General features: G+C 32.1%; 1 protein-coding gene across 2 annotated transcripts in view; it reads left to right on the top strand.

Moving 5' to 3' along the window:
* The window catches only part of Bma-trr-1 (Uncharacterized protein), a gene marked incomplete at both ends in the record, with an annotated part of 31,667 nt that extends 8,262 nt beyond the window's left edge, over positions 1 to 23,405 (top strand). The window contains 61 exons of one of the 2 annotated variants that reach the window (XM_043078912.1): positions 55 to 217; positions 362 to 637; positions 921 to 1,020; positions 1,258 to 1,362; positions 1,503 to 1,675; positions 2,070 to 2,243; positions 2,412 to 2,489; positions 2,594 to 2,704; positions 2,775 to 2,924; positions 3,141 to 3,363; positions 3,523 to 3,686; positions 3,828 to 4,001; positions 4,149 to 4,319; positions 4,746 to 4,865; positions 5,128 to 5,220; positions 5,468 to 5,653; positions 5,847 to 5,914; positions 6,033 to 6,144; positions 6,436 to 6,594; positions 6,892 to 7,073; positions 7,261 to 7,411; positions 7,614 to 7,795; positions 7,888 to 8,074; positions 8,289 to 8,405; positions 8,541 to 8,621; positions 8,742 to 8,869; positions 9,141 to 9,270; positions 9,565 to 9,642; positions 9,780 to 9,916; positions 10,158 to 10,321; positions 10,645 to 10,835; positions 11,019 to 11,216; positions 11,443 to 11,583; positions 11,730 to 11,964; positions 12,185 to 12,331; positions 12,573 to 12,793; positions 13,018 to 13,152; positions 13,230 to 13,353; positions 13,681 to 13,828; positions 14,345 to 14,543; positions 15,048 to 15,194; positions 15,428 to 15,552; positions 15,895 to 16,003; positions 16,860 to 16,984; positions 17,163 to 17,393; positions 17,557 to 17,676; positions 17,860 to 17,980; positions 18,089 to 18,183; positions 18,588 to 18,739; positions 19,226 to 19,427; positions 19,625 to 19,745; positions 19,934 to 20,070; positions 20,381 to 20,474; positions 20,670 to 20,777; positions 21,007 to 21,108; positions 21,303 to 21,475; positions 21,881 to 22,043; positions 22,366 to 22,504; positions 22,667 to 22,744; positions 22,908 to 23,081; positions 23,296 to 23,405. In XM_043078912.1, coding sequence (XP_042934846.1) covers positions 55 to 217; positions 362 to 637; positions 921 to 1,020; positions 1,258 to 1,362; positions 1,503 to 1,675; positions 2,070 to 2,243; positions 2,412 to 2,489; positions 2,594 to 2,704; positions 2,775 to 2,924; positions 3,141 to 3,363; positions 3,523 to 3,686; positions 3,828 to 4,001; positions 4,149 to 4,319; positions 4,746 to 4,865; positions 5,128 to 5,220; positions 5,468 to 5,653; positions 5,847 to 5,914; positions 6,033 to 6,144; positions 6,436 to 6,594; positions 6,892 to 7,073; positions 7,261 to 7,411; positions 7,614 to 7,795; positions 7,888 to 8,074; positions 8,289 to 8,405; positions 8,541 to 8,621; positions 8,742 to 8,869; positions 9,141 to 9,270; positions 9,565 to 9,642; positions 9,780 to 9,916; positions 10,158 to 10,321; positions 10,645 to 10,835; positions 11,019 to 11,216; positions 11,443 to 11,583; positions 11,730 to 11,964; positions 12,185 to 12,331; positions 12,573 to 12,793; positions 13,018 to 13,152; positions 13,230 to 13,353; positions 13,681 to 13,828; positions 14,345 to 14,543; positions 15,048 to 15,194; positions 15,428 to 15,552; positions 15,895 to 16,003; positions 16,860 to 16,984; positions 17,163 to 17,393; positions 17,557 to 17,676; positions 17,860 to 17,980; positions 18,089 to 18,183; positions 18,588 to 18,739; positions 19,226 to 19,427; positions 19,625 to 19,745; positions 19,934 to 20,070; positions 20,381 to 20,474; positions 20,670 to 20,777; positions 21,007 to 21,108; positions 21,303 to 21,475; positions 21,881 to 22,043; positions 22,366 to 22,504; positions 22,667 to 22,744; positions 22,908 to 23,081; positions 23,296 to 23,405 — 8,902 coding nt within the window. Of the gene's footprint in view, positions 1 to 54; positions 218 to 361; positions 638 to 920; positions 1,021 to 1,257; positions 1,363 to 1,502; positions 1,676 to 2,069; positions 2,244 to 2,411; positions 2,490 to 2,593; positions 2,705 to 2,774; positions 2,925 to 3,140; positions 3,364 to 3,522; positions 3,687 to 3,827; positions 4,002 to 4,148; positions 4,320 to 4,745; positions 4,866 to 5,127; positions 5,221 to 5,467; positions 5,654 to 5,846; positions 5,915 to 6,032; positions 6,145 to 6,435; positions 6,595 to 6,891; positions 7,074 to 7,251; positions 7,412 to 7,613; positions 7,796 to 7,887; positions 8,075 to 8,288; positions 8,406 to 8,540; positions 8,622 to 8,741; positions 8,870 to 9,140; positions 9,271 to 9,564; positions 9,643 to 9,779; positions 9,917 to 10,157; positions 10,322 to 10,644; positions 10,836 to 11,018; positions 11,217 to 11,442; positions 11,584 to 11,729; positions 11,965 to 12,184; positions 12,332 to 12,572; positions 12,794 to 13,017; positions 13,153 to 13,229; positions 13,354 to 13,680; positions 13,829 to 14,344; positions 14,544 to 15,047; positions 15,195 to 15,427; positions 15,553 to 15,894; positions 16,004 to 16,859; positions 16,985 to 17,162; positions 17,394 to 17,556; positions 17,677 to 17,859; positions 17,981 to 18,088; positions 18,184 to 18,587; positions 18,740 to 19,225; positions 19,428 to 19,624; positions 19,746 to 19,933; positions 20,071 to 20,380; positions 20,475 to 20,669; positions 20,778 to 21,006; positions 21,109 to 21,302; positions 21,476 to 21,880; positions 22,044 to 22,365; positions 22,505 to 22,666; positions 22,745 to 22,907; positions 23,082 to 23,295 lie in introns of both variants that reach the window. The other variant, XM_043078913.1, reaches the window with a different exon arrangement.
* Between the last annotated feature and the right edge of the window lie 742 nt (positions 23,406 to 24,147).

The following is a 24,147-nucleotide window of genomic DNA, read 5'->3' as shown; positions in this document are numbered from 1 at the left end:
GTTTAAAAATTAAAAAAGTACGTTTAGCAGATTAGGAATGGATATAATATTCAGGATTTTGGGAAAATTTGGTGCATCGAATCGGAAAATGTTGATGGATCCTCAAAACTTGGTGTTTAAAGAGGAGCATTCGTTCGAATCGCCAGCATTTCAGTTGATTTTTGAACGGGCTTCATCGCATGCTGAATTCAATGAAACATTACCGGATGAAACCCAAGTCCTAATTTTCATTTTACAGATAACATGAAGATGTGGTATATGAGAAGTTTTACTTGATGATAATATGGTTGTTTTTTGCTTTGATTGCTTTTCCGACCTCCTAGTAAATTTCTGCTAGTAAAAGTATAATCTTGTTTTTCAGAGTAGTAGCAAAAGTCCTCCTTTCTTCTGTGAACTGAATGTTTCGGAAGTGGTGAAAGAATCGGTTAGGCACTTGCGTTCACCATTTGTAATTGATGCATCTTTCATTATGGCAACTGCACAAACAATTCCGGGCGGGATACGGATTTCATCTCTGACTATGCGACGTCATGCATTTCGTATAATCAAAGGAGTGATTTTGAGCGTTTTGGCACCTACAAAACGTGGAATTTTAAAAAACCCTTTCTTTAAGAAGCATTTTACGATCAAATTAATGGTAACGAGTTTTGTTTTTGTTACGCAGTAATTTGCCAATGTCCCTGATGTGCATGATAGCTTCCAGTTTTTGCTTCTTTCTTTCTTTTTTATCAGTAAACGAAGATTATTCAAAATAAAAAACTTTTTTATTTTCGGTTCAGTGAGTAGATATAAAAGTATTTCAGATTCAACAGCATTATAAAAGCGTGAAATATCACTAATTTTGAGGATAGCAAAATCTACAAAGCAGAAGTACTGGGATGGTGTACAGAAGAATATATAATAATTAGAGCAAATTTTAGGATTTACGTGCAAAAGAAGAGAGCAATTTTCATTTAGATTATCAATGCACTAGTCGATATTCACGGTCTCTTTACCTTGATGTTTTACTCGGACTGTTTTGTAAGTTTGAGTTTTTTGCTGTAAACGTTTTGACAATTTTTTATATTTTACAAAAAATGTACGACATCAATATAGCTTATATAGTTTGTAGTACATCTCTGAACTCAAAAAGAATTCTCTTTTATCAAGTCATAGATTATTTAGCTAAACTTGTGTTTAAAAAAGTGCGCAGCTTGTAAAATTTTTAAATTATAAGGTTTGTGTTTCATCTTTATAAGCATTCCTTTTTTTTTAAAGATGCAACAGCTGCAGTACTGCAAGAAGCAACCAGTAATGTTATGGATTTTTTCTGCATGGTTATACGGCATATAACGATTCAGATTATTTTTGGACAATGCCGAGGCAAAGTTTTTGGATTTTTAGTTATCGGATCTGCGTTTTTTAATTTCTTCATTCTAAATAGCATTCTCTTTCTCTTTTTAAAAGCTCGCAGTATGTTATAATTTCAAAAAAAAAAAAAAAAGACATTGTTTTTCTTACAGAGAGAACCGATAGTACAGTGGATCAGGCTTCAGATTCTATGGATTATACTGTGCTGATTGATAGTGTATTGCTTGCTCTAACCGATCCATGTAAAGAAGTGTGCCAAACTGGCCTTATGGCACTAAAACTGATCTGTGAGACAACAGTAGCTTTGTTTGGTAGTATCAGCAAAGTAATTCACTTATTAGAAAAGTTTTTAAAATGATCTTTTTTAAAAACTATTAGAAAAATAAAACTAAATTAGATATGCAATTTATGTTCTCTTTGAAGTCATCTGCATAACTGAAACTATGGATGCTAATTGAGGAATTGTATAGTAAAGTGACAGTAAAAAGGAACACATTAGTACTGGGAATATGTCAGTTTTGATCCTGCACGAGTCATTGAAATTTTATTATGTCGTCAGTGTTTGTACTGTAACGAAGCATAAAACTTGTCGTAGGTAAAGTATGCCATTACTTCTGCGTTTTTGAAAAGTATTACGAATTTTTATGTAATATCAACCATTTTATCTACATGCATTTAACTAATTTATCATGTTATTCTTAGTGAAACCTTAATTTCAGGCAACCAACACTGCATTTTTTCAACAGATTTTGGAACGGGCAACTAATCTTTGTTACAACGAGCCATGGTGCATTCGTCTTGGTGGTTGTCTAAGCATTAAATTTATTTTGATAAACTTTCCTTCAGCTTTCGTTATTAACAATATTGATACCATCCTTTGCGCTTTATTTGAGGTGATTTTCTGGCATTTTCATATCTGTGCGGAATTTTGAACTTGATAAACCTATCAAGTCCAAAATTTTATTCTGGATTTTTCCTCAGTAATAAGGATTCCTTAGTAATATAATTCGTCATGAATTTAATTTTATCGTCTTGTTATCTACCATGTCATTTATTTTTAGGTCATCGTTGGACTTATGGAGGATGTTTCAAGTTCAGCTGTTGATGTTGCAGTCGCTACATTGGATTTATTGTTGAAAGTACTTGATTTTATGGTTTAGTCAAAAAAATTAAAGTATATATTATTTAGGAATTGTATAGTTCCTTGTTATATCGGATTATTTCGTTTTTGTTTTAATTCCAGATCTGTTTCGAACAGTCATCAGTTCATGAGAGGAAAAAGGAAGCTATTGAATGTGTGGTTGGGCGAATTATTGAAAATCTTTTGAGCCCTTCACAAGTTGTTACCAAACAGGTTGATAATTTTTGCCAGTATTTTTACTGAATATTCATGGTAGAACAATCCACAGACTCAAATTTTACAGTGTCAGAAAATGCTTACAATATTGGCAAACTATACGGGACTTACACAGTGCGAGTTGCTTGCACTGCAAAATGAGTCGTTAAGAAAATTCTTAGAAAATGGAATGACAGATTACAGAAGAATGTCTCTAGATCAGCAAATTGCCTTCGAGGTTTTTGATGCTTAATTCCTTGTTTCTTTGATCTATTTAAATATTAATAAATTGGATGTAATCATATATGTATAACTCGGATGTGCGCATTTAAATTCCAACAAGTAATGTTATTTAGTCCAAAATAATACCTCAGATGACATTTCCTCACTGAACAGCAGACGCTTTTCTGAACAAACTTTTACTTCCAAAATTTAAATGTTATTTTTATTTCAGGATGCTTTTGTTTTCATTTTTTCCATTCAACCAGTACCACAGGAATTTATACTGGACAAATTTCCGGAAACTGATTACGTTTCTCGACTTCTATCTATTTGCAATGCTACTGGAAAAGAAATAAGAAACAGGCCAAATTATAAGCCATCAACGAGATTTCTCGCTGTCATGCATCGCTCGCAATTCAGTTCACGCGTCATCGCTTTACGAAAGTCAACTATAAGTTGGTTTTTGTTTTATTTTTTCATTTTATGTTGAGTCTGCAAGTTTATTCTATACCTTCATTTTTATATTTTTTTTGCCGGCTTTTCAAGAATCTATCGCAAATTCTCGTTTTAATCAAATTAACACAAATTAAAGGAGAAGTTTTTGTAAATTATAGGAGCATTGGTATCATGTTGTATTGCATCTTGTGGAGAATTGAAGCAGGCAATGGATCATGACCCACTGTTTCCACATCACAAACAAATATTTGAGGCGGTTTTAAAATGCCTTATGGAAGAAAATGAAGAGATTCAGGATGCTGCATTCAGCGCATTAAAAAACGTTGTTTCTTATTTAGATATAACATTTATCAACTTATCATTTCTTCTATTATTTGAGATAACATTTGTTTTCGTTCTGAGTAGAACAGTAGACATTCCACAACTTATGTTTTGTTCATAAGTCTTTTAATCTTTGTTTCAGGCATTGAATTTAGATCGATTGCGATCACATGTACTTAAAATGGATATCGGATCGATGATTACTAGCTTATCTCAATCAGATAATCGCTTAGAAAAACACATCGTTCTGCGTCTGCTTTATCTCCTACGATTATTTCCGGATACATTTCCAGGATCATTTTGTAACGAATTGTTGGTATCTTTTACAAATCTTCCATATTGTTGTCAAAGGTGCTATAAGATATCTAATAATCTTTCGTAACAGCACTACTAACGTAAGAAAACCATAATGTAAGAAATAATAATGCAAAAAATGAATCGCTGCAAAATGGTATCAATTCAGAATGCTTTTCGGAAATTTCCGGATCCTAACCAAAATAATGTTTTGGCTAGCGATGTTAAAATAGGAAGAATACTACTGGAGATTTTGGCTGAATTTCCGCTTGCTGACTCCAGTTTTGTGCATTTGATTATATCACATGTTCGCAAATGGGAAGCAACTGTCTCGTTTGAGGTAATATCTGTTAAAATTTTTAATAGTAATCATTAAACATGTCGCAGTCATAGCAATGTATAAATCTGTATGGTTTGTAGAAAAAAACATGTCTGATTTAGTGAGGTTGAAACAACTAATTAAAAACTAAAACTAGATCTACTAAACTATAATGAAGAATAGCTTTAGACTTCGTTTCACATTTATCAATTCCCAAAGTGCACATGTGAACATTCTTAGTTATAAAACATTTCATTACTTTTTTATAATGATGAACAACGTAATGAAGATTGAGGATTTAATCGCTGGTACAAGAATAGTGAATCGAGATAAGCAATAATATTGGAGATTTAATGACTTAAGAGCTGTAATGGTTTAAGTTTCGTTTCTTAAAGATTTATTTAATTTCGCACTGCTACTATATATCAAGAGCTTGTTATTTTGCAGAACAGCACAAGTTGGCGATACCCACTAATGAAATATTTGACGCGATTTCCACTAGAAACTCTCCGTTTCTTTCTTATAGGCAACAACATCTGTGACCAAAGGAATCGTGAATTATTTAAGGTTCTTGCAGCTGTTTGTAATTATTTGGTAAAAGACATAATGTGATGGTCATTGGTCACATTATGATTATTTATTTGTATATCAAAATTTTTGTTCTATAAATGACGTGTGCAACATTTTATATCGTTAATTTGACAACTAATAGAAAATAAGATAATATAGAAATTAATTAAATCATAAATTGGATTTGGTGACTTCCTTTTTTGCATAACTTTTTATTTCTTTCCTGTTTTTTTGTTGTTGTTGTTGTATTTCTTTATAGTATGTGGTGAAGCATGAAGAAGCAGTAGCAATTCAGCAGAAACTAATGGAAGATAATAGTTTTTTGCTCCGATTATTGCAAGGAGAGGCTATGGTTAATTAGTTTTAATTATGTATTTCTATCAGTAACCAAATATCAAAAAAATTGCGAAACTAAGTGCATTGTGCATCGATTATGAACTGAACGTGATTATGTATTATGTTTGACAGAAACTGATCGTAATAAAAATAAAGTTCATATTTGTTTTTTCTTTTAAATTCAGTAGCATGAAGATTCAGTAAATTAATTATGTAGTTTGCACTTAATTGAATTAATTTCACAAACTTTATGCAATGTTTAGGATGAAGCTAGCAATTGGATAAAGTGTGATTTGTCGATCTATGATATGGAAATGTTAGCTATGAAACTGATTGTCAGCATTGGGAAACGTCATTCAAAATGGGCTGGAAATGGTGCTGGTGAAATTGTCAAAGTTATACAGTCACTGTGGAACGACAAAGATTTCCGCACTCGGTACACGTGCAAGGTGAAAGATTTCACTTGTACTTTCGTTTCAATCGATTGTCCAAGTTGAATTTATTTGATAGAAATCTTGAAAGAAAATAGAAGACATGATCGTTTCAAATCAAGGCGGTATCAGCCTGTGTAAGCAGATAAACAGCAACCAAAAATTCAAATTAATTTCATTTAATTAGAAAACTATGCTTGACTTCTTTCAGGACTATTTGGAGGGACCACGTTATGACGTCCCCAAACTAGCAGCTCTAATCATGTTGCGTTATTTCAAGTAATTTTTGAAAGCATTTCCACGTTCCCCTTAATTGATTTTATACTTTTTCTGGATTAAATTTGGTATTCGAAATTGGTAAGATTATCAATCTTTATTTTTTATTCTTTGCATTTAGAGCCAACATCGATCGTATTGATATCCTCTTCGACCTTTGCCATGTGTTTACAAATAATTACATCGGTGATTTCACCTTTGTAAGATTGTTTATCGAAAAAGAAGTTATTCCGGTAACTTTGTTTCATTCTAGTTCATTGTAAGACATGAAATTTCAATCCATTAGATTTCGTCATGTAATTGTTTTTTATACTTTTAGTATGTTAGTAATAGGAAGATGTTGTTGATTGTTTTTTTTTTTTTTTTTTTTTTTTTTTTATAGAAAGACTGTAGGAACCATGAAGGAAAAAATAATGTATAGTTTTGTTTTTTGTTTCAAGATCCACTTTATTTACTTTTATTTTATTTTTAAAAAAATTTCCAATAATCTGTATTTACGATATATAATTACATATTAGTTACAGAAGTATCCCATTGAATGGCGGCAAAATGCATTGAAGAGAATAGTTGCTATGTTTGAAAAAGATTCGGCTACAGCGCACGATTTAAATGTTGTTAAAATGCTTCAATATATTGTCATCCCTTCACTACATTATGCGTTCGAGCGTTACGATGTTGATGTGGTTAGTTGGCGTTAATTTCTCATTTGATTGTTGATTTGTTGCACTCACAATTTTTCTGAAATTTCTTGCTTTAATTTCTATGTAATTAAAACCTCATTAATGTGAACAAGTAGGCGTTTTTTTTTTTTTTTTTTGATCAAATATTGTTTAATATGACAAGTTAATATAGACCGTACTCATTCCATACAATTTAATATTATGTTTTAGGAATAAGAAAGATGTTGCTCTTCAAAGACATTTTTTATTTTACAGTTTAAATAACACAAAAAATTAAAAGAGAGGTAGTTTCTTTTTTAGGTAGTTGGTACACCAGCCAAGCCAGATGATGTAGATGACAAGAATCTGATTTCATTAGTCTGCCAAAAAATACTCGATCGAAATAGATTTCATATAAGTGATGCAATGCTTATTCAGCTGTTCCATCTGGGATGCCTGTTTGTCAGCAACTGTCCAACTCACATACATGACTTCTCACAAAAGTTTGTGTTTTATTCGATCTTGACTTTAATTGTTAGGAATTTTGCCATTTCGGAAAATTTTTTCTTTTTGTATTGCACCATAACAAAAAAAAAATAACATCTTTCAAACATAACGGGAAATTGAGGTCTTTCAAAAAAGGTTTTGTAAAGCTGACTCAATCGTTTGTTATTATGACAGAGACTGCAGGAAGCAGGGCAATCGTCTGCGCATTTTAATGCTTTTGGGTTGGCCATGTTTATCGTCGACACCGCAAGATCAAACAATGAAATACATGGGTCATTTGTTAATTGCTAATATTATCAATCAGTTTAATATTAATCGAAAAATCGTTTTGCAGGTTTCATCATTTCTTTTCTTGTTGTATAGCTTCTTTGTCTTTCTTCATGCACTTTAACTTTTTCGTGAATAATGAAAGGATATCGTCATTTGTTATGCATCAAGCATGCCACAAAACATAACTTGCTTTTGTATGATATAGAATGTCAAATTTAAGCGATTTTCAACGTGCGGCTTGATCTTTCATTTTATTTCTTTTGCAGGTTTTTTTAAGTCTGCTGAAAGCAACCTTGAGCGATCCAAAAGACATTATTAAGCGCTCACTTGATATATTAACTCCATCAGTGCCATTGCGCATGGATGATGGTCATAAACAGCTAATGACCATTGTTAAGAAAACTATCATTGAAGAGGGTCATAATGTCTCACAAATTTATCATTGTTTGTAAGTTTTTCATATGGAAATGCACTATTTAAGGAATTGATATCTAATTCATATTTTGGGATAGAGAAGATCAATGATACAAAACCTTATAGATCAATGATAGTTCGTCATTACAAGATCTACTACAATGTACGTCACCAAATGCTACAAGTTATATTGAACGGACTTCAGCGTCTGATGCTAGCACAAGGCACTCTGGAAAATCGACGAACTGCAATTGATGTATGCGAAATGGTCATCAAATGGGAGCAGTGGCGACTTAAGCAAACAGAAGAATTGGTGCAACTTGTTTCGGTTTTTTATTGTAGTTAAAAAATGGGTAAAATGATTTTAATTGCTACTGTTTCATGTGAAAATTTTTGAAGTAGCTTGGTATCGTATAGTGAACATATGGTTTTAATTTGTCCAATTGAATCAGTTTTTGCATTCGTAATCCTGTGCTACATCGTGTTTCTTTCAGGATTCTCTGGAAATATTGTAAAATTAATTTCAGGAAAAGGGATTAGAAACTAGTAAACATCCACAAATTGAGACAACAGAAAGTCTTTCAGGACATCAGCAATCCTCATCCTCTAGTTTATCTCAAGTGCAAAATAAGGACATAGAAAATGTATGTGTTTGCTCTTATGAAATGGATGCGAAAAGATGCAAATGAAAAAAAAAAAATGAAATTTCTTAATCGACTTTTCCATTTTCCGCATGCAGATAGTAATAGTAATGAAATAATTGGATATGAAATGTTTAGATACATCGACCAATCGAGAAAGTACACGTTGACCATGTTGTTAATATGCTTGTGAAATTATCATCGGCAGTACCTGATGCGGTCAGTTATTTTCGTTGAGAGACCTGTCGAAAACTATCTAATTTACTTATTTTGTAGAAATTTCTTGGATTATTGAACTATAGGAATAATTACATAAAATATGGAATATAAGAATTATAGAATCTTGCGCAGAATCCAACTCAGCATGCTGTAGCAATGGAACAGTTATGCAAACGATGCTTAGGCCTATTGCGTGCTTGTCTGAAAAGCAGTCTTTGGGGACTTACGGCTAATCTCAGACTCTCTTGGTAAATGGCATTACTTAAATTAGTGTTCAATGTTATGTATTTGAAATTTCTAAAAAGATCTGGCGCAGAAGTTCGTACAATACTTCCTATAATTCAACCGACATAAAGCCGTTACATTCTAAAGTATAGCATTACATGCTTTAAGTACACTACTACTTATTATTTGTCCATTCCAGTTGTTACAGATTTTTTCTAAACACTACTGATAAGTTTCTTGGAATATTAATAAAAGTAGTAATTATTAACAAAGAAATGGACATTCAGTGTTTAGGTTGGAGAAGCAGTTAACAGTCGCTGCAGAAGCTGTAACTCAACAATTTCGAGAGCAGACCACAGTTGCTCATCATTTCTCACAGTTGCACACATCACTAGATATTATTACACATCTTGTCGTTATTTTGGTTGGTAAAAACTCTTTTGCTGAATAATTTTTAGATTTGGTTACGCATGAATAAACAGCTTCATCAAGTATTGGAAAAAGGAATTGTTTAGATCCCTATTTCCAATACTTTCTAACTTTATCTTTTGTAACTTCGGAAAGCCATGAAGCGATGACTTTCATCGAATTTTCTGTATCTCTCACGCTTTTCCATGTTTCAGGTTAATACCGAAAGGCAAACATTGATTCTAATTTAAAGAAATGGGATTTTAGAAAAAAAAAGCCAAGTATGATACTACAGAAAAAATTTTTTCAGCCACAAGAAGTTATTGTTGCAAATGTGAAAATGTTACAGCGCGGAATTGTTGCCTGTCTAAGTTGCCAAGACAACGCTGTAAGTTGATAGATTTAAGAAGTATAGTAGTTAATTTTTCTTAAATAAATTAATGATTCTTGTTCTGTTTTCTTATTGCTTCCGAGATTTTTTCTAGTGTAAGAGATTCTGGAATCTCATTTGAACTTAACTTTAAGGTAATGCGTAGTCTTTGTCAGCTTATTTCCAAATTATTCGAGAAAACAAAGTGCTCACCGGAAGGATTAGATGAACTGGAAACGATTAACCAATTTGTTACAAAATTCATTAACGACACTTTCACCAATTATGAGAAGTAAGCTTCGCAGATTGAACCTCTTGGCTTTTCTTCCTTCAATTTTTTTCTTTTCTGGAAATTGAACACAATCTGAAAAATTTGAAAAATCCTGACACATCTCTGATATTTGATGATATTTTGCATATTTCCAACTTTTATATAGGAAATATCTTTGCGGCTATTAATTTCCCAATACATAGGACAAAAATAATAAAAATGGTTAGCGAAGGATTGCTGGGTACCTACAAACACATTTTAGAGGACAAAGTCAGCCAATGACTGGTGTGTTTGCAACAATACATTTGTTGCGTACTATATGCGTTATTCAACCAGCTTATGTGGATACAATGTGTTTGAGTTCATTTACAAAAGCTGTCCAAAAGCTTGTTCGCGAACACATTTCTTCATGTACTGAGAATAAAGGTTTGTTTTTTTATTCTCTTTCCCAGCTTTACCATTTCTGAAACTTATTTCTGTAATTTGAAATTTCATTTCTAGAATTTGCTTCTGATCACATTTTTGCTCGGATGTCTTTTAGTATCAAACTTTTATTGTTATATTAAGGAGCAGTTTGATTCACTCCTAAAATACGATAATATTTAAACGTAAATTTAATCACTCATCTATATATATGTTTAGATTGTCCCTTTACCTACTGTGATCGAGTGTAACTTGGATCTAATCACATTTTTTCTTGAATGTCCTGTATTTCAAACTTCAATTATACCGTCAAAGTTGGGTTTCAGGCCATGCGTTGACCGAGTTAATAATTTTTTCACTAGAACTTCTTCGACCTCGTATTCACGCAATACCCCCCGAAGCACGGCGCAATATTGGGCAGTGCATTTTAACACCACTTATAGACAAAACTCCATTCGATCGTGTTCTTGATGTTGTTATTCGTGTTGTTGATATTATGGTGCGTAATGGCGATGAGGTTTGTTTATTTTTAATTTTGGTTCAGAGCTATTTTTGTTGGACGTATTTTTCCAAAATAATAGTGGAATCACCGTTGTTTCAGATTTACTCCAATTTCAGAAAGAAGTATTGTTTATCATGCTTCGCTTAATACGTTAACAGTAGATTTCTCACGAAAGTTGCAATTATAGTCTGTTTTTAGCGGCAGCTGAATCAAGGCGTTCCTCTTTTAATAAGGCTGGTGCAAACAATGGAAGCTCATAAACGTCATGAAAAATCAGGAGACTTACTGAAGACACTACTTGAAACAGTTCTTTACGTTTTCGAAACTGCACATTTGCGAACAAATGAAACATTAGCAAAACTTAATAGTGCTTTTCATTGGGGACTTTGTGCTCAGGTAATCACTTGAATTTTTTGAAAATAATAAACTTTGAATAGTTTATAAACAAAATCCCCATTTTTTTAATGCGATTTTCAATTGTTCATGTTTAAATTTGAACTTGGTGTTGTCTAATATTGTTTTGGGTGAAATATTCGTCATATATTTGCAGGTCCAAACTAGTGATCTTTGTTGCAAGGTTTTAGTTCATTTAACTCCTTAGCCATGTTCTCTGTTTTTACAGGATGAGTCATTACGTTCTCGATTTTTCAAGTTATTCGATGCTCAAATACCGAAAAATATTTGTGACCGTTTATATCATATAATTACATCACAGAATTGGGCTGACATGCAACAACACTTTTGGATCAAGCATTGTGTTAGTGTAAGTCATTTCTGATGCATTTCCTGATCAAAGCATTTATGTATATTATGATTCAGAAAAAAAAAATTTAGTAATATTTGCAAATTCAGAGAAAATTTATTAGAAATGTTGAATGTATTTTTCCTGTTCAGAAATTTTTCGTTTAGCTTTTGTTGTCATTAATAATGGACGAACAGAAACATAAGAGCTGCACGCAGCAAACACCATTACTGAATTGCTGCACGTTATGGCATACATTTGAAAAAATACTCGATCTAGAAACATTATACCAAGATCATCCTGAAGCATGCGATGATGATGATTTCGTGTCGCGGACAGTGGATACAACAGAAAACAAACGAGATGATTTTATGGAGAATTCTGCGACTCAAACACTAACAGGTTAAGATAATACAATCTATATTATAAGTTAATATATATGTTATATGTATATATATCTTTATAATATTTTTTAGCTTTTTAAAATTGATGCGAAGGAACTGTTAATCTGCCTCTTATAGATTCAGTCTACTTTATTTCTTGATTCATTCGAATATCAATCTACCAATGACTTTGCAGACTATTATATTTTGAAAAAGTAATTTTTATTTTTTTCTTTTAGAAGTAACCATACCGATTTGTAGTACAACAAGTGCACAGGATTTACAGACTACTTTAATTGTCGAACAGCAAGTCCAGTTGTTTGAAATGGCTGCCAAATTTCAGATCACTGATATCCTTCCGAGTTATTTAGAACTTGTTCATAGTAGTAAGTTAACTTTCAATTTTTTTTCCTGAACTCATTAGTTTTAAAACCTTTTGGCAGCACAGTTTTTTAAAGCATTTTTTAAGTTTATCCCTAACATTGTAATATTTTTCCTCACCTCAGCGACTGTAATTATCCAACCATATGCTATGTCGTTTTTTAATAGTCGCAATTCAAGAAACTGAGCTTTCAAATAAATCATGAAACTAAATTTTAAAAATTAATGGATTATAATGGATTACAGGTAATGACTTGGCGTCAAAGATTTGGATAAAATTGTTCTCTTCATTATGGTCAAGTCTGCAGGAGCCCAAAAGGGCTATCTTTAATGCTGAAATAATACCATTTCTCTCATCTGGATGTCATCTCATGCAAAGAGATCTACCTCATTCAGCGGTTGCTACTTTTCTAGAAGCTGTTTGTCGCTGTCAACCGCCCATTCCAATTCATCCAAGTGTATTAATGGTACATTTATATGATTCGAGAGGAATTTTGAAAAACTATGTTTTCCTTTCAGAATTAAGAAAATTAGAATCGTTGTATTATTCATATTGCGATGGGAACAGTGAGCATTTCGGGTTTACTTTCGGATCGGATAGAAAAATCTCTAAAATTAGATGAGTGAACTTGCACAAATTTTTCTCAAATGGAATTGTCCTCATAATGACGCTATGCACAATTTTTTATAGTACATTTCAATGAGACATCATGCATGGCACCGTGGATTGATGATGCTTGAAGAAGAGGTCGAGAAAATTCCGGCATTTACGAACAATCCACTATTGCTTCAAATCTTACAACCAACACCAACAAATATGCAACTGGTATGTGGTCCGGAAGTTGTCTTGTCTTTTTGGAGTTTCCAAATAATTTGAAAATTAATTTTCTATATTTAATTTAGATAACGATGAATAACTTGATTCTTTTATATTCCAAATTATCTGAATTTGACCAATACCAAGCAGTTTGGAAGCGCCGTGCTTATTTTGAAGAAACTTCGAAAGCTATCGAATATTACAACGAAGGTTTTTTGAATTTCAATGTTAAATTGATGTTGTTTCCATCTGTTTTCGGAATATTTTTCTGAAAAATGCAACATTTCAGGGCTTTTAAAACTTAAAGAATGTAGGAAGTGTGTTTGTTCGTTAAAGCTAGCAATTAATCTTATCTGGAAAATGTGTGTACCACCATGTTTTGTTTGTTTTGCATACAGTGTTATGCATTAATGATGAGACAATTCTGATAACTCATCCAATGAATTCGCGATTTTTAGTTGTGCGGTGCTTTCGTATAATAATTTTTAATAGTTTATTATAATTTTTTTCCCCCTTATGTTGACAAGAGCATTTCAGGTGATTTTGTACGAGCAGAAGAAATTTTAAGGAAATCGATTGAAGCCGTCAATGAACGTATAGTTGCTCCTAGTGGTAGTAGCAAGCAATTAGACGTAACTCCTGCGCTTGGATTCGAATTACGCGAATGGCACAAATTGTGGGCTGAGTTAGCTTTCAAAAATTTATTAATATCAAATAACGAAACAGTAAGCTCTATAGACATGCCTGCTGCTATTTTTTTTGCGCAGAATATACAAGAAGTCTTAAAATTTAAGATTTTTATATCTTAAGTTGTCACTTAAGCCGGAAATCCATCGCTGGCTTAAACTTAGGTAACTGATGACTACTTATATATGATTTAAAAAGAATGATTTACTGGATATAAAATAGTCTTGTTGCTGTAACAGTTATTAGCACACAACCTCATACCAGTTATTCCACACTGTCACTTAGAGATTTTTTAAACGAACTTTATGGCTCCTGTTGAATATGTACTCAGCCAATGAAATTATAATGAGTTTAATGATAAAGATCTCAGTGCTAATTATTTGTTGCAATTTAAGCCGGCAGTGTGTCGCTGCATAATATTTCTCGTGCAGTTGTACAGATATATAATTATGCTGTATTTCATTTGTTCTAATCCAGTTTCTTGTATTTGTTAATAAGGCTTAAAATTTTTCAGCTGCGAACGTGAGCTTGGTGAGTGGAATTCTTTATTACAGTTTGGTAATACACCTGCTGTGTACGGTCTCGGTATTGTTGCGGATGCAGCTTGGCATCTTAATGACTGGAACTTGCTTCGAGTTACTCTTACACAGTTGGAAGGTTGCACGCAGCCAGATTTATACTACAAGTATTATCTTTACAAAGCTATGCTCATGGTGAGTTGACTTCGGTTAAAATGATATCGCAGATGCATTATTTCGATTTTGATAATGTTGAAGTTTCCTGATTTTACTGCATTTCTATAACCAAATCATTTCTATAGTCATGAAGGCAACTGACATTATTTTCATTTAGTTTTTCAATGTGATATTTTACTCCCGAAAATGTTGTAATAGAAAAATATTGTATATTTTTTGCAAATATATTTTTTAATTTATTTACCGAGTAATTTAAAAGTATCGCTCCAGCGCCATATTAACACCTCGTTCGTGTTAGATTAAAATCTTTAAGCGATTGACATCATGAGGTCTCGACAAGCTATTACTAAATATTTTTGTTGTCAAGTTACTGATAACTTTTTCAGATTACTATGCACATATTTAGTCCACTATTTTAGACACTATTCGTCTTCTATGATAAAGCTGTAGTTTTTCTCGCATGGATTTGGCAGCTCTTCTAATATGGATTGGCTACTTTTATTACCTGACATTTTGTTGTAGAATCACCATCCCATGCAAGAAGATAGAGCTACGGAGTTATTGCATGTTCGAATCAATAGAGAATTGGAAGCAGCAAGAGATGATCTAATTATAGAATGGAGACGATTACCAGACATTGTTTCTTTAAGCCATGTCAGCATACTTCAGGTAGTCAAATAAGTTTTTCTACTGACACAATCTGACTCGAGTTTGGAACAAACATATTTATGAAAATTCACTTGGTATATGGTCACATGTCAGTTGAATCGTCATGCTGCTTATTTTTTAACAAATCTTAACAAACTCTATATTAATGTTTGAAAGTTCCATATACTTTTTAATCTTAAATGATTTTTACATATCTAACATACTAATGATATTAGGAATCTGTTATTTTTCAGGCTACAAATCTTGTTCAGGAGGTTCAGGAAGCCAGTGTACTCACTAATCATCCAGAGGTTAGTGGTCAAGTATCACTGCCGTCGAATCCAATTGGCGATGTTAAGTCGGTAGTAAAAGCATGGAGGTTCGTTGATGCTTTTTATGGATGATGGTGAAAATCCAGATGTCTTATTTACTTGTAAAGTGGGAAAGTCTGTCATTCGCTATGAGATGAAGAGTAAAGCAAAAGGATGCTAGGCTGTGACAAGTCGGGACCATGTGGAATGTAGAATTTTTCTCCAAATAAGCAGACAAACGAAAACTGCCTAAGCTTTAAAATATTTGATATACTTGTTTCCTGAGCAATCAACATCGAATAATCGTTCTGGGAATTCCACAATTTATTGTTAGTAATAAGTTTAATATATGTTAAGATGGGCACGAAAAATTGAATTTTTATTACTACTGAAAAATATAAGATTTCCAGGAGCCGGTCCTATGCTTTATCAGATCCGTTATCATTTTGGGCTGACATTCATCAATGGCGCATCCACCATTACAATACTGCCATCAGGCTTCTTCAACAGATGGAAGGAGTTTGTTTATTTGTTTGGTTCTTGTCGTTTTCAGTACTTTTTCCCAGATTAAATATATTTTTCAAAGTTTTCTCATAATTCTGCATATCAGGAAGAGAAAAAGGATAACAGATTTCGAATATACAAGAAAACAAGAAATACATTAGCTATAGATATTAGAAACAAATGATATGAATAAACAGACGACTAAAAATGAGTGAACTGACATAGATATAATGTATGGAATAACAGGAAACAAAAAGTTGGTGGTAGTAATAACAACAATGTGCTAATAATGAAAGGAGGAGTAGTTTATGAGGAAAGTTTTTTCCTGATTATAAATTCCTAATATAGATTTAGTCAAGTTCACTTTTCTCTTATCATCTGATTGTTTTCTTGCTCTTGTTTGTTACATTAACTTATAAAGTAGGTTTGATCAAACGACCAACGATGGGTTTCTCAAAAATTTGGTCCAGAATATTTAACAAATAAAGTGAATAATGTTTTAGTCTAAAGATAGTTTTGTGTAACAAAGATGAAATAGCACGTGTTAAAAGGAAGGAAATATGTTTCGGCTTCAGTCATCCATATTTTTCGTTTGCAATCAACAAGTCTATCATAGTAAGAATAGTCGTAGTTCAAAAGCAGAAGAAATCAACGAGAATATGAAATAATAAAAAGTGATGCAGTTATGCAAAATAAAAAGATTGAGAGAAGGATGGGTGGAAAGAGATTACGTTAGAGGAAATTAGGAATTAAGTGGGGAGTAAAAGAAAGGAAGAGAACTGGACAACGGTAAGCAGTTTTAAATTATAACAATATGTGGTTTTTTTTTTTTTTTTTTTTTTAAACTTGCGTACTAGAAGATTTATTTTAGAATCAATCGAGCCATTTTCAACAGGGTTTGCTTCCATTCTATTCAGCTGCAAATTCGCAGTTAATGATAGCGCGCGCTGCTCGAAAAGCTGGACTTATAAATATTGCTATTGATAAACTAAGCAGGTGTGCAATCTTCGAAATTTCGGTTCTATTTTAATATTCTTGTTGGATATTGGCCCAATAAATTTTAGTTTTTTGCTTGCTTTGTAGGATTCAGAAACCATCCGTGCAGCAATTTGCTGCTCTCTTTTTTTACTTTCATAAATTCCAATGAAGTTAAATATAATCAAAAAAAATTAAGGATACATACTTTACCAGCTTTACCAGCAATGGACGCTTATTTTTCGATGAGAGAGCTTTTGAAGTGCTTGGTACAACGATCATCTATGCCTAATCTGGCAGAAGAGCAAAAACATAGTGCACTTATGGAAGCATTCTCAGTTGTCCAAAAGACAACTATTAATACTTTCACCAAGGAAAATATTGCCAAACTTTATTCCTTGCGTGGAAAGATCTTGATGAAACTCGAGAAGTAAGTTCTTTTGAGTATTTCATATAAACGAATTTTTGATCTACATTTTCACAACTGGTGTAATTTTTTTGCATCCGAGAACAGTGAATGCTGAACTGTGTATTATAGTGGGGATTTGTGTTTTATGACCTACTTGAATCAAAACTTGTTTTTCAAATTTTAGATATGAAGATGCAAGTCATTCGTTTAAAACCGCAGCTTTACTGCACGAAAATGTTGCTGGTGGAAATTCTGTGTGGTTACATTGGGCTGACTTCCTTGAAAGCCGATTGGATATTGAAAAGTGTGTCTTTTCTGAAATTTTTTTTTGTTAAAAGGTACTTAAAGAAGTAAGCAACGAAAGTCATTACTAATAAAGGGCAACTGTAATAAGTTCGAACTGAGATGAAGAATGATTCACTGGATATCCAAGTACTTCTTGTATTGTCAAGTTCAGCAATTCTTCAATTACTTAATGATTGTTTAGCACAGAAGAGGCCGCACTGAGTGCAGGGATAGAAGCTTTGATTGGAATAATGGAAGGTGCTAGAATGGAAAATGAATTGCGAGCACGAAAATATATTGCACGATTATTGTGGCTTATGAAGGTAGTGGTCGATTGATTTCTTCTATTTTAGAAATAATTCTTTCTTCTACATAATTATCAGGTGATTTGTAGTGAAAATGTATACCGGTGATTTTAATTCTTTATTTAGAAATTATCAGTTTATGGGAATGTAACTGAAAAAGAAGTGGACGCTAAGTTGGAAAAACATGGTATTGGTATACCTGCAAGCAACTGGTTACCTTGGTAGTTTATTTTAAGAATTTTCAGTGCCCTTTTTTTTTTTTTTGTTTGTTTTTATGTTAAATTTTTATATAGATTATATCTCAACCGGTTTGAAATTCCTAATTCTGAATCATTTTTACAATTTTGACTTTTTTCTGACTTCTCATCTGTAGGACTGTTTATCTGAGAGACCTGTGGTTAATGGATATTATATGGGCAATGGTTTATAAAATCAATCTGACGCGGTCATCCCTCCTCTTATACTTGAGTCCATAGAGTTTGAGTTTGGTAGTATTTCTTCCACTTAAAAAATGTATTACTTAATCTGCTCAAGCTTTATCACTACTACACTACAGTGAAGGTCGAGAAAGCTGTAATTGATGCTGAGAGCATCTTTGAAACTTTTATCCACAAATCAGTTTAAGGTTACCGCAGTTGGTTGCTGAATTACAACTTCGTCCGTCTGTAGCCATAGCGCGTATCATCTCACATGTTGGAGAATCGAACGAACAGCAAGTTTTTTATGCTATTGCTGCTTCACAACCACTTGACTTTATTCTTGAAAATGTTTCTGCAGGTAATATTTACTAATTTCCGTTTGATCATAAACTAAACTGAGTATTTATTTGTCAAGTGTGAAATTGGCATTACGAAATTTTGATTGTCTTTATGGATAGGATATCCCAGTTAAGCATGGTTAAGAGGAATGAAATATGCATTTATCTTAGAAACGTTGAAGTAAAATATCTAACTGTGTTCATAAATCTCATTTGTTATTTTTATTAGTGATTTGGAGATCTTTATTGTGACAAATAATATTATTTGAAATAGGATATCTCTGATATGCTGAATTTTTATTCTTTCTGATAAATTATTAAGTGGTAAGGTGAAGTCTGTAAATGTTCTGTGAATTTTATTTTTTTTTAATTCCAATATATTATTTTTTAATGGTTGAGACAAAAGAGTTCATGTTTTCTTAAACATTATTATTTTATTATCAAATTCTGAGGAATAAGAAACTATGCTTTGTTTCTTTGTCTTTCTATCATATGCATGATTTCAGCTTTTGACCCTTTGAAGAGTGATAAAGGTAATCCTGTTACTTCGCAAGAATTGTTTCGTGATATAATTAGAAACTTATGTCAGAATCGACCTGTTGAAATATCATCTCTTTGTCGCCTACTATTCGAACTAAATAGTGTGAAAGAGCATTGGTTGGAATACACGCTGCATAAAGTGAATGACTTGAAAAATCGATTGTTCGGGTTGGCTACTTATATTTGTAATTTTCAGAGAAATTACCAATATTTGTAATTTTTCAGCAAATAGAACAAAAAAAAAAAGTGATGCTTACAGTTTTATTTAGGATCAAGTTATTTTTAGATATTTATTATTTATTATATTCTCGGTCGTATATTGAGTGTAACAACAGTAATTGAAAAGGCAGCATGCTGAATTACAGGTTTGCCCATAGGAATCTCGAATCTTTAGCATCTCACCCGATTCCCGAAGATTTTCTTACGGAAATCAGAAACTGGCGATGTTCATTGCAGGATTTTACTGGATTTAAAGAAATCAGTGAGGTATTTCTTTTTTTCCTTTAACAATAAGTGTTTGTTTTTGCAGTAGTTCAGTCTATTTGTGAAAAATAGGGGAAAACAACTCAGTCTGTATATTTATGGTGGAAAAGAACAAATGAGAACAGTTATCTTCAAAAATTATCCCGAAAATTCTCTATTGCTAAAACTATATTGGTTTGTTTTTCTTTCAGGACATAAAAAAATGTGCGCAAGACCTTGAATCTGATTTCGATATCCAAAAAGGAAAGAGTGACAAGTTGACAGATTTACTGAGTATAGCTGTGAAATGGTCATTACTGTTAGCCGCAAAATTCGATAAATTGCCTAGGTTACTTAATATTTAACTTTAAAATCGCCCTTCTTGTCTTCAGTAATAAACGAAATAAATGCAACGAAATAAATTCTCTAAAAAAACTAATCGAAAAACAAAAAAATTGATTGATCAGCCAATATGAAGCCGATTTTTCTAGAAAGTGGGAAAAGATTATAATGTGTTCCAAAAAAAGAAGAAAATGTTATTTTAGTATTAAAGTAGAGTATCTTCAAATATTATTTAGTGTTTGTAACTGGTATAAATAGCGGTATGGATGAGAGATGGGTTTGGGAATATACAATCCTTTTATAATTTTTGTTTTCAGTAAAAAGTTGGTACGAAACGTTAGTCAGATTCTAGCATCTTATTCATCTAAAGTTGCAAATGTTGAAATTTTCAGTGGACATTATGTAGCAAAGGTACAGCTGTTATGAAAGTATTTTCCCAGTCTCTTTTTTTTTACAAAACTTTTTTTGAGGAATAAAAGAGTGAAAATGAATTCAGTGAGCATTAAGTTGTTTGTTTAGATGTATTGTTATGTTTTGTATTTTCCTTAAAATTTATAAATAGTTTAACTATTATTTATTTGCGATTCTTAATTTATTCATTTTTAGAACAAGGAATTTTCGTCAATCATCTATCGTTTCATGCCCTATTACTTCGTCATACGGAGAGCTGATGTCATTACACGCCGTATTTCCGTTCGTGCACTGAGTGGAAGAGTGTGTTTTTTTTTGTTTAGATTAGAAAATTAATATTTTAAATGAATATTCTTCAGTGATTGACATTAAGAATTTTACCAGTATGAGTTGTGTTTCGATTGGACATGAATAGAGAGGCAGTTGTTCATATTTTCATCTTCTTATCTCTCTTTTTCAATTGACAAATAATCAGATAACTATTCATTCTTTGATTCTTAATATTTGAAGAATCAACGTGGTGCTTTTCCAGGTGTACTGCTATTACTTAACTAAACACTATGATACAAATAGGGATGCTTCTGGGATACATCAGCTTTTTGCTTTGATCAATCATTTTCTGACGAAGGAAAAGGTCATATTTGTCTAATGTCAATCTGGTTACTGCTTAGTGTTACATTTGGTTTTATGTAATTTATTATTACTTTATTTATGATCTTCATTATGTTTGTTCCTTTCAGACTCTTTTCTTTTGAAAATCATCTTTCAACTATGTAAACAAGTCACAAAGATTTCAGTACTAGTCAGCTATTAACATGATTTTTCCAGGAAACATGTCGGCGTTTCCTACAATTAGCAGTACCTCATTTCGCATACATTGGTGGCATGTCATTGTTGGAATGCACTAATAAAATTAATTGCCTTTATACATTTGAAGAAATTTTAAATGCAATTTTAAAAAACAAAATCGATACATCTTCTTCAGCTAAACTGATCGAGAGGTAATTTTTCTATGACCAAGTGAAATTTTTAAGAAAATTAATTAATGTACAAAAATAACTTAAAATTGAAGATGTATGGATGAAAAAGATGCATTATAAAAAACACTGTACCGTGAATTATAATTTAAATTAAGAAATCACTGCAAACAGAAATATTCAGCTCTATGGTTGAGATTCATTATATAGTCCTATTTGTCATTTTCTTACATCAAAGCGATCAGCCTGGACCTTAAATTCTTTAGACTTTTGATTTCTCTGACATAAATTAAAACTTTCTAAAACAATTTCTTGGCGCTTTATTTACTATTTGGATTAACAGTTTCCTACGACGGAAATCAGTGATAACTAATTTCCAAGCATAAGCTGGTATGTTGATGTTTATGTTGATTAGTATTAAATTTGCAGATTTTTTGGTCGTACTACGAAATCCACCAATATTACGGATCAGCTTTTGCTTGATGAGTTTCGTCATATAACTTCAGGAAGCATATTACCGATTGATTCACTTTCGAAATGGATCATCCCTCGTTATGAGGATCCTACTCACTATTACACTCTTCGAAAGCAGGTTTAATTTTACAGTGTAACTAAGTGTGATGCTTTACAACAATGTTTGGTTATATTATAAATTATAAAGTAGTTGAGTCCAATGTACAACCATTAAAAGCATTTTTTAATCCATTTTCTTCACTGATCTTTTCTAGGTAAACATTTCTGTCACAAGCATGAAAAGGGCAAACAGACAAACGTAATACTTTGGTTTATCTAAAATCTTTGTCGTACCTTTTTGGTTCGTAAAGCTTTAAGCGTAATATTTGTCAAACGCTACATGAGAAACACCTTTTAATATTTAGATAACATTATTTCTATTATGTTCAAAATTTGTATAGGTCGCATTAAACATGTCCGTTCTTTCCATTTGTGAATATATTCTTCATCTTAATCCGGCAACAGTGAGTGGCCTTTGTCTGAATACAAGGACGGGACAAGCAATGAATGTCGATTATCTATTTGGATTAAATCAAACTTGTATGTTTTGTTTTTAAAACAATGGTTCTCATTCATACATTTATATAAACTGCATCGAGAATGGTGAATAGAATTACTCTGTGAACGGTGCTGTGGTATAATTAATGCATAAATATTGCTTTTTGTTTCTTATTTTTCTTAATGCTATATATAAAATTTCAGTGGAACTTGAAGTTGATCGAATAGTACCGTACCGGATGTCACCAAATTTGCATAAGTTTCTGGGTCTCTCTGTCGAAGGTTTATATTAATGGTTGCCGTGATGTGAAGGAAAAATTAGTATTAGACTAGTCAGCTAATCTTTATAATTATTTAAGAATAGTTTTAGTAGTTAACTTTATATTTTATGAAGGGCTAATCGTTTGAGTTTAAAGTAAACACTTTATATTATTGCAAAGTTCAGGTCACTATAACTGTTCAATAGTTGCAACAGTTCGATGTTTATATGCACGGAAGATTGTTACCTACGCTCAGCTTTTTCTATGGGATGCTTTGTCACGACAGAAAAAGTTGCCTGTGGCAGAAATTTTTAAGCTAGCACGAAGTGCTGGCAAATTATTGGAAAGCAGATTAAATGGTTTGTCTTCCCTTACATGACAAAAAACAATTTGTATTGATTTCCTCGGACTTTCATTTTTTTTTTTTTTTTTTGTAGAGCCTTCATTTGAATGTCTCTTTCTACCCTCTTTAGAGTAACATCTCAAATAACAAATATACTCTGATTTTTTTTTATGAATAAAATTCTTTCGTTTGGTGCAGCAGAATTTTCCGAATGAAAAAAAATCTTTCAGATTTGTATAAAAAAGAAAGCTTAGCTGAATATGTTGCTCAGTTAACTCAAACGGCACGCAAAGACGAAAATTTAGCACGTTTAGACCCACGTTTGCATCCCTGGTTCTGATTTTTAGCATAATTTCTGTGTCTTTGATATACGTCGTTTTTTTTTTATAATACTTTTGTTTTGGTTCTAATTCTCAGCATTTTCGAGTGTTATAGGGAATCATTTTTTTGAGATGTTGGTATTTTCGATAACTTTTCCCTTGTTTTAAAAAATTATGTGTGGATGAAAATTTGGCATTTCTGAAACATTTCCTGCTTAATATTTTAATGCAATTATGAATTTTCGACTTCCCTTTCATTTTTCTTCCGCAAATGATAAACTGGATTTGGAAAATGTCTAGCGATGTTTGGGTTAAAGCCTGCTGCTGAACTGATACATTTGTTTAAATTCTATTAAAAAAGCTACTTTGTAAGTCAATAGTTTCTGCACAAAGCTTTAGTATATGTTAGATCTTACATATATGTATATATACATATTTAATATCTGCCTTATGCATTTTGTTGTCTTTTGCATTTGTTCCATTCGTTATCTATAATCAGTTCTGACCTATTTACCACAGATTGTTATTATTTTGCTTGCACCTTCCTTGGTCTCATTTTTATATAAGTCAATTCTTTTGCATATAACATTGACATCTTTGTACATAATTGTTGAATTTGTGTCTGTAATTTGCTCGAAAATACCCAGTTGTAGTTCGACTTGTTTATTAATGATAGATTATGTTTTTCATTTGTAGAAATACTTTAATGTTACTATTCGTTTCAGCAGCGTAAGAAACAACCTATTGGTCCTTGATATTCTT

This window comes from Brugia malayi (assembly GCF_000002995.4).
Source record: "Brugia malayi strain FR3 genome assembly, contig: Bm_v4_Chr2_contig_001, whole genome shotgun sequence".
Taxonomy (NCBI): domain Eukaryota; kingdom Metazoa; phylum Nematoda; class Chromadorea; order Rhabditida; family Onchocercidae; genus Brugia; species Brugia malayi.
This window is presented reverse-complemented; position numbering and strand designations above follow the sequence as displayed.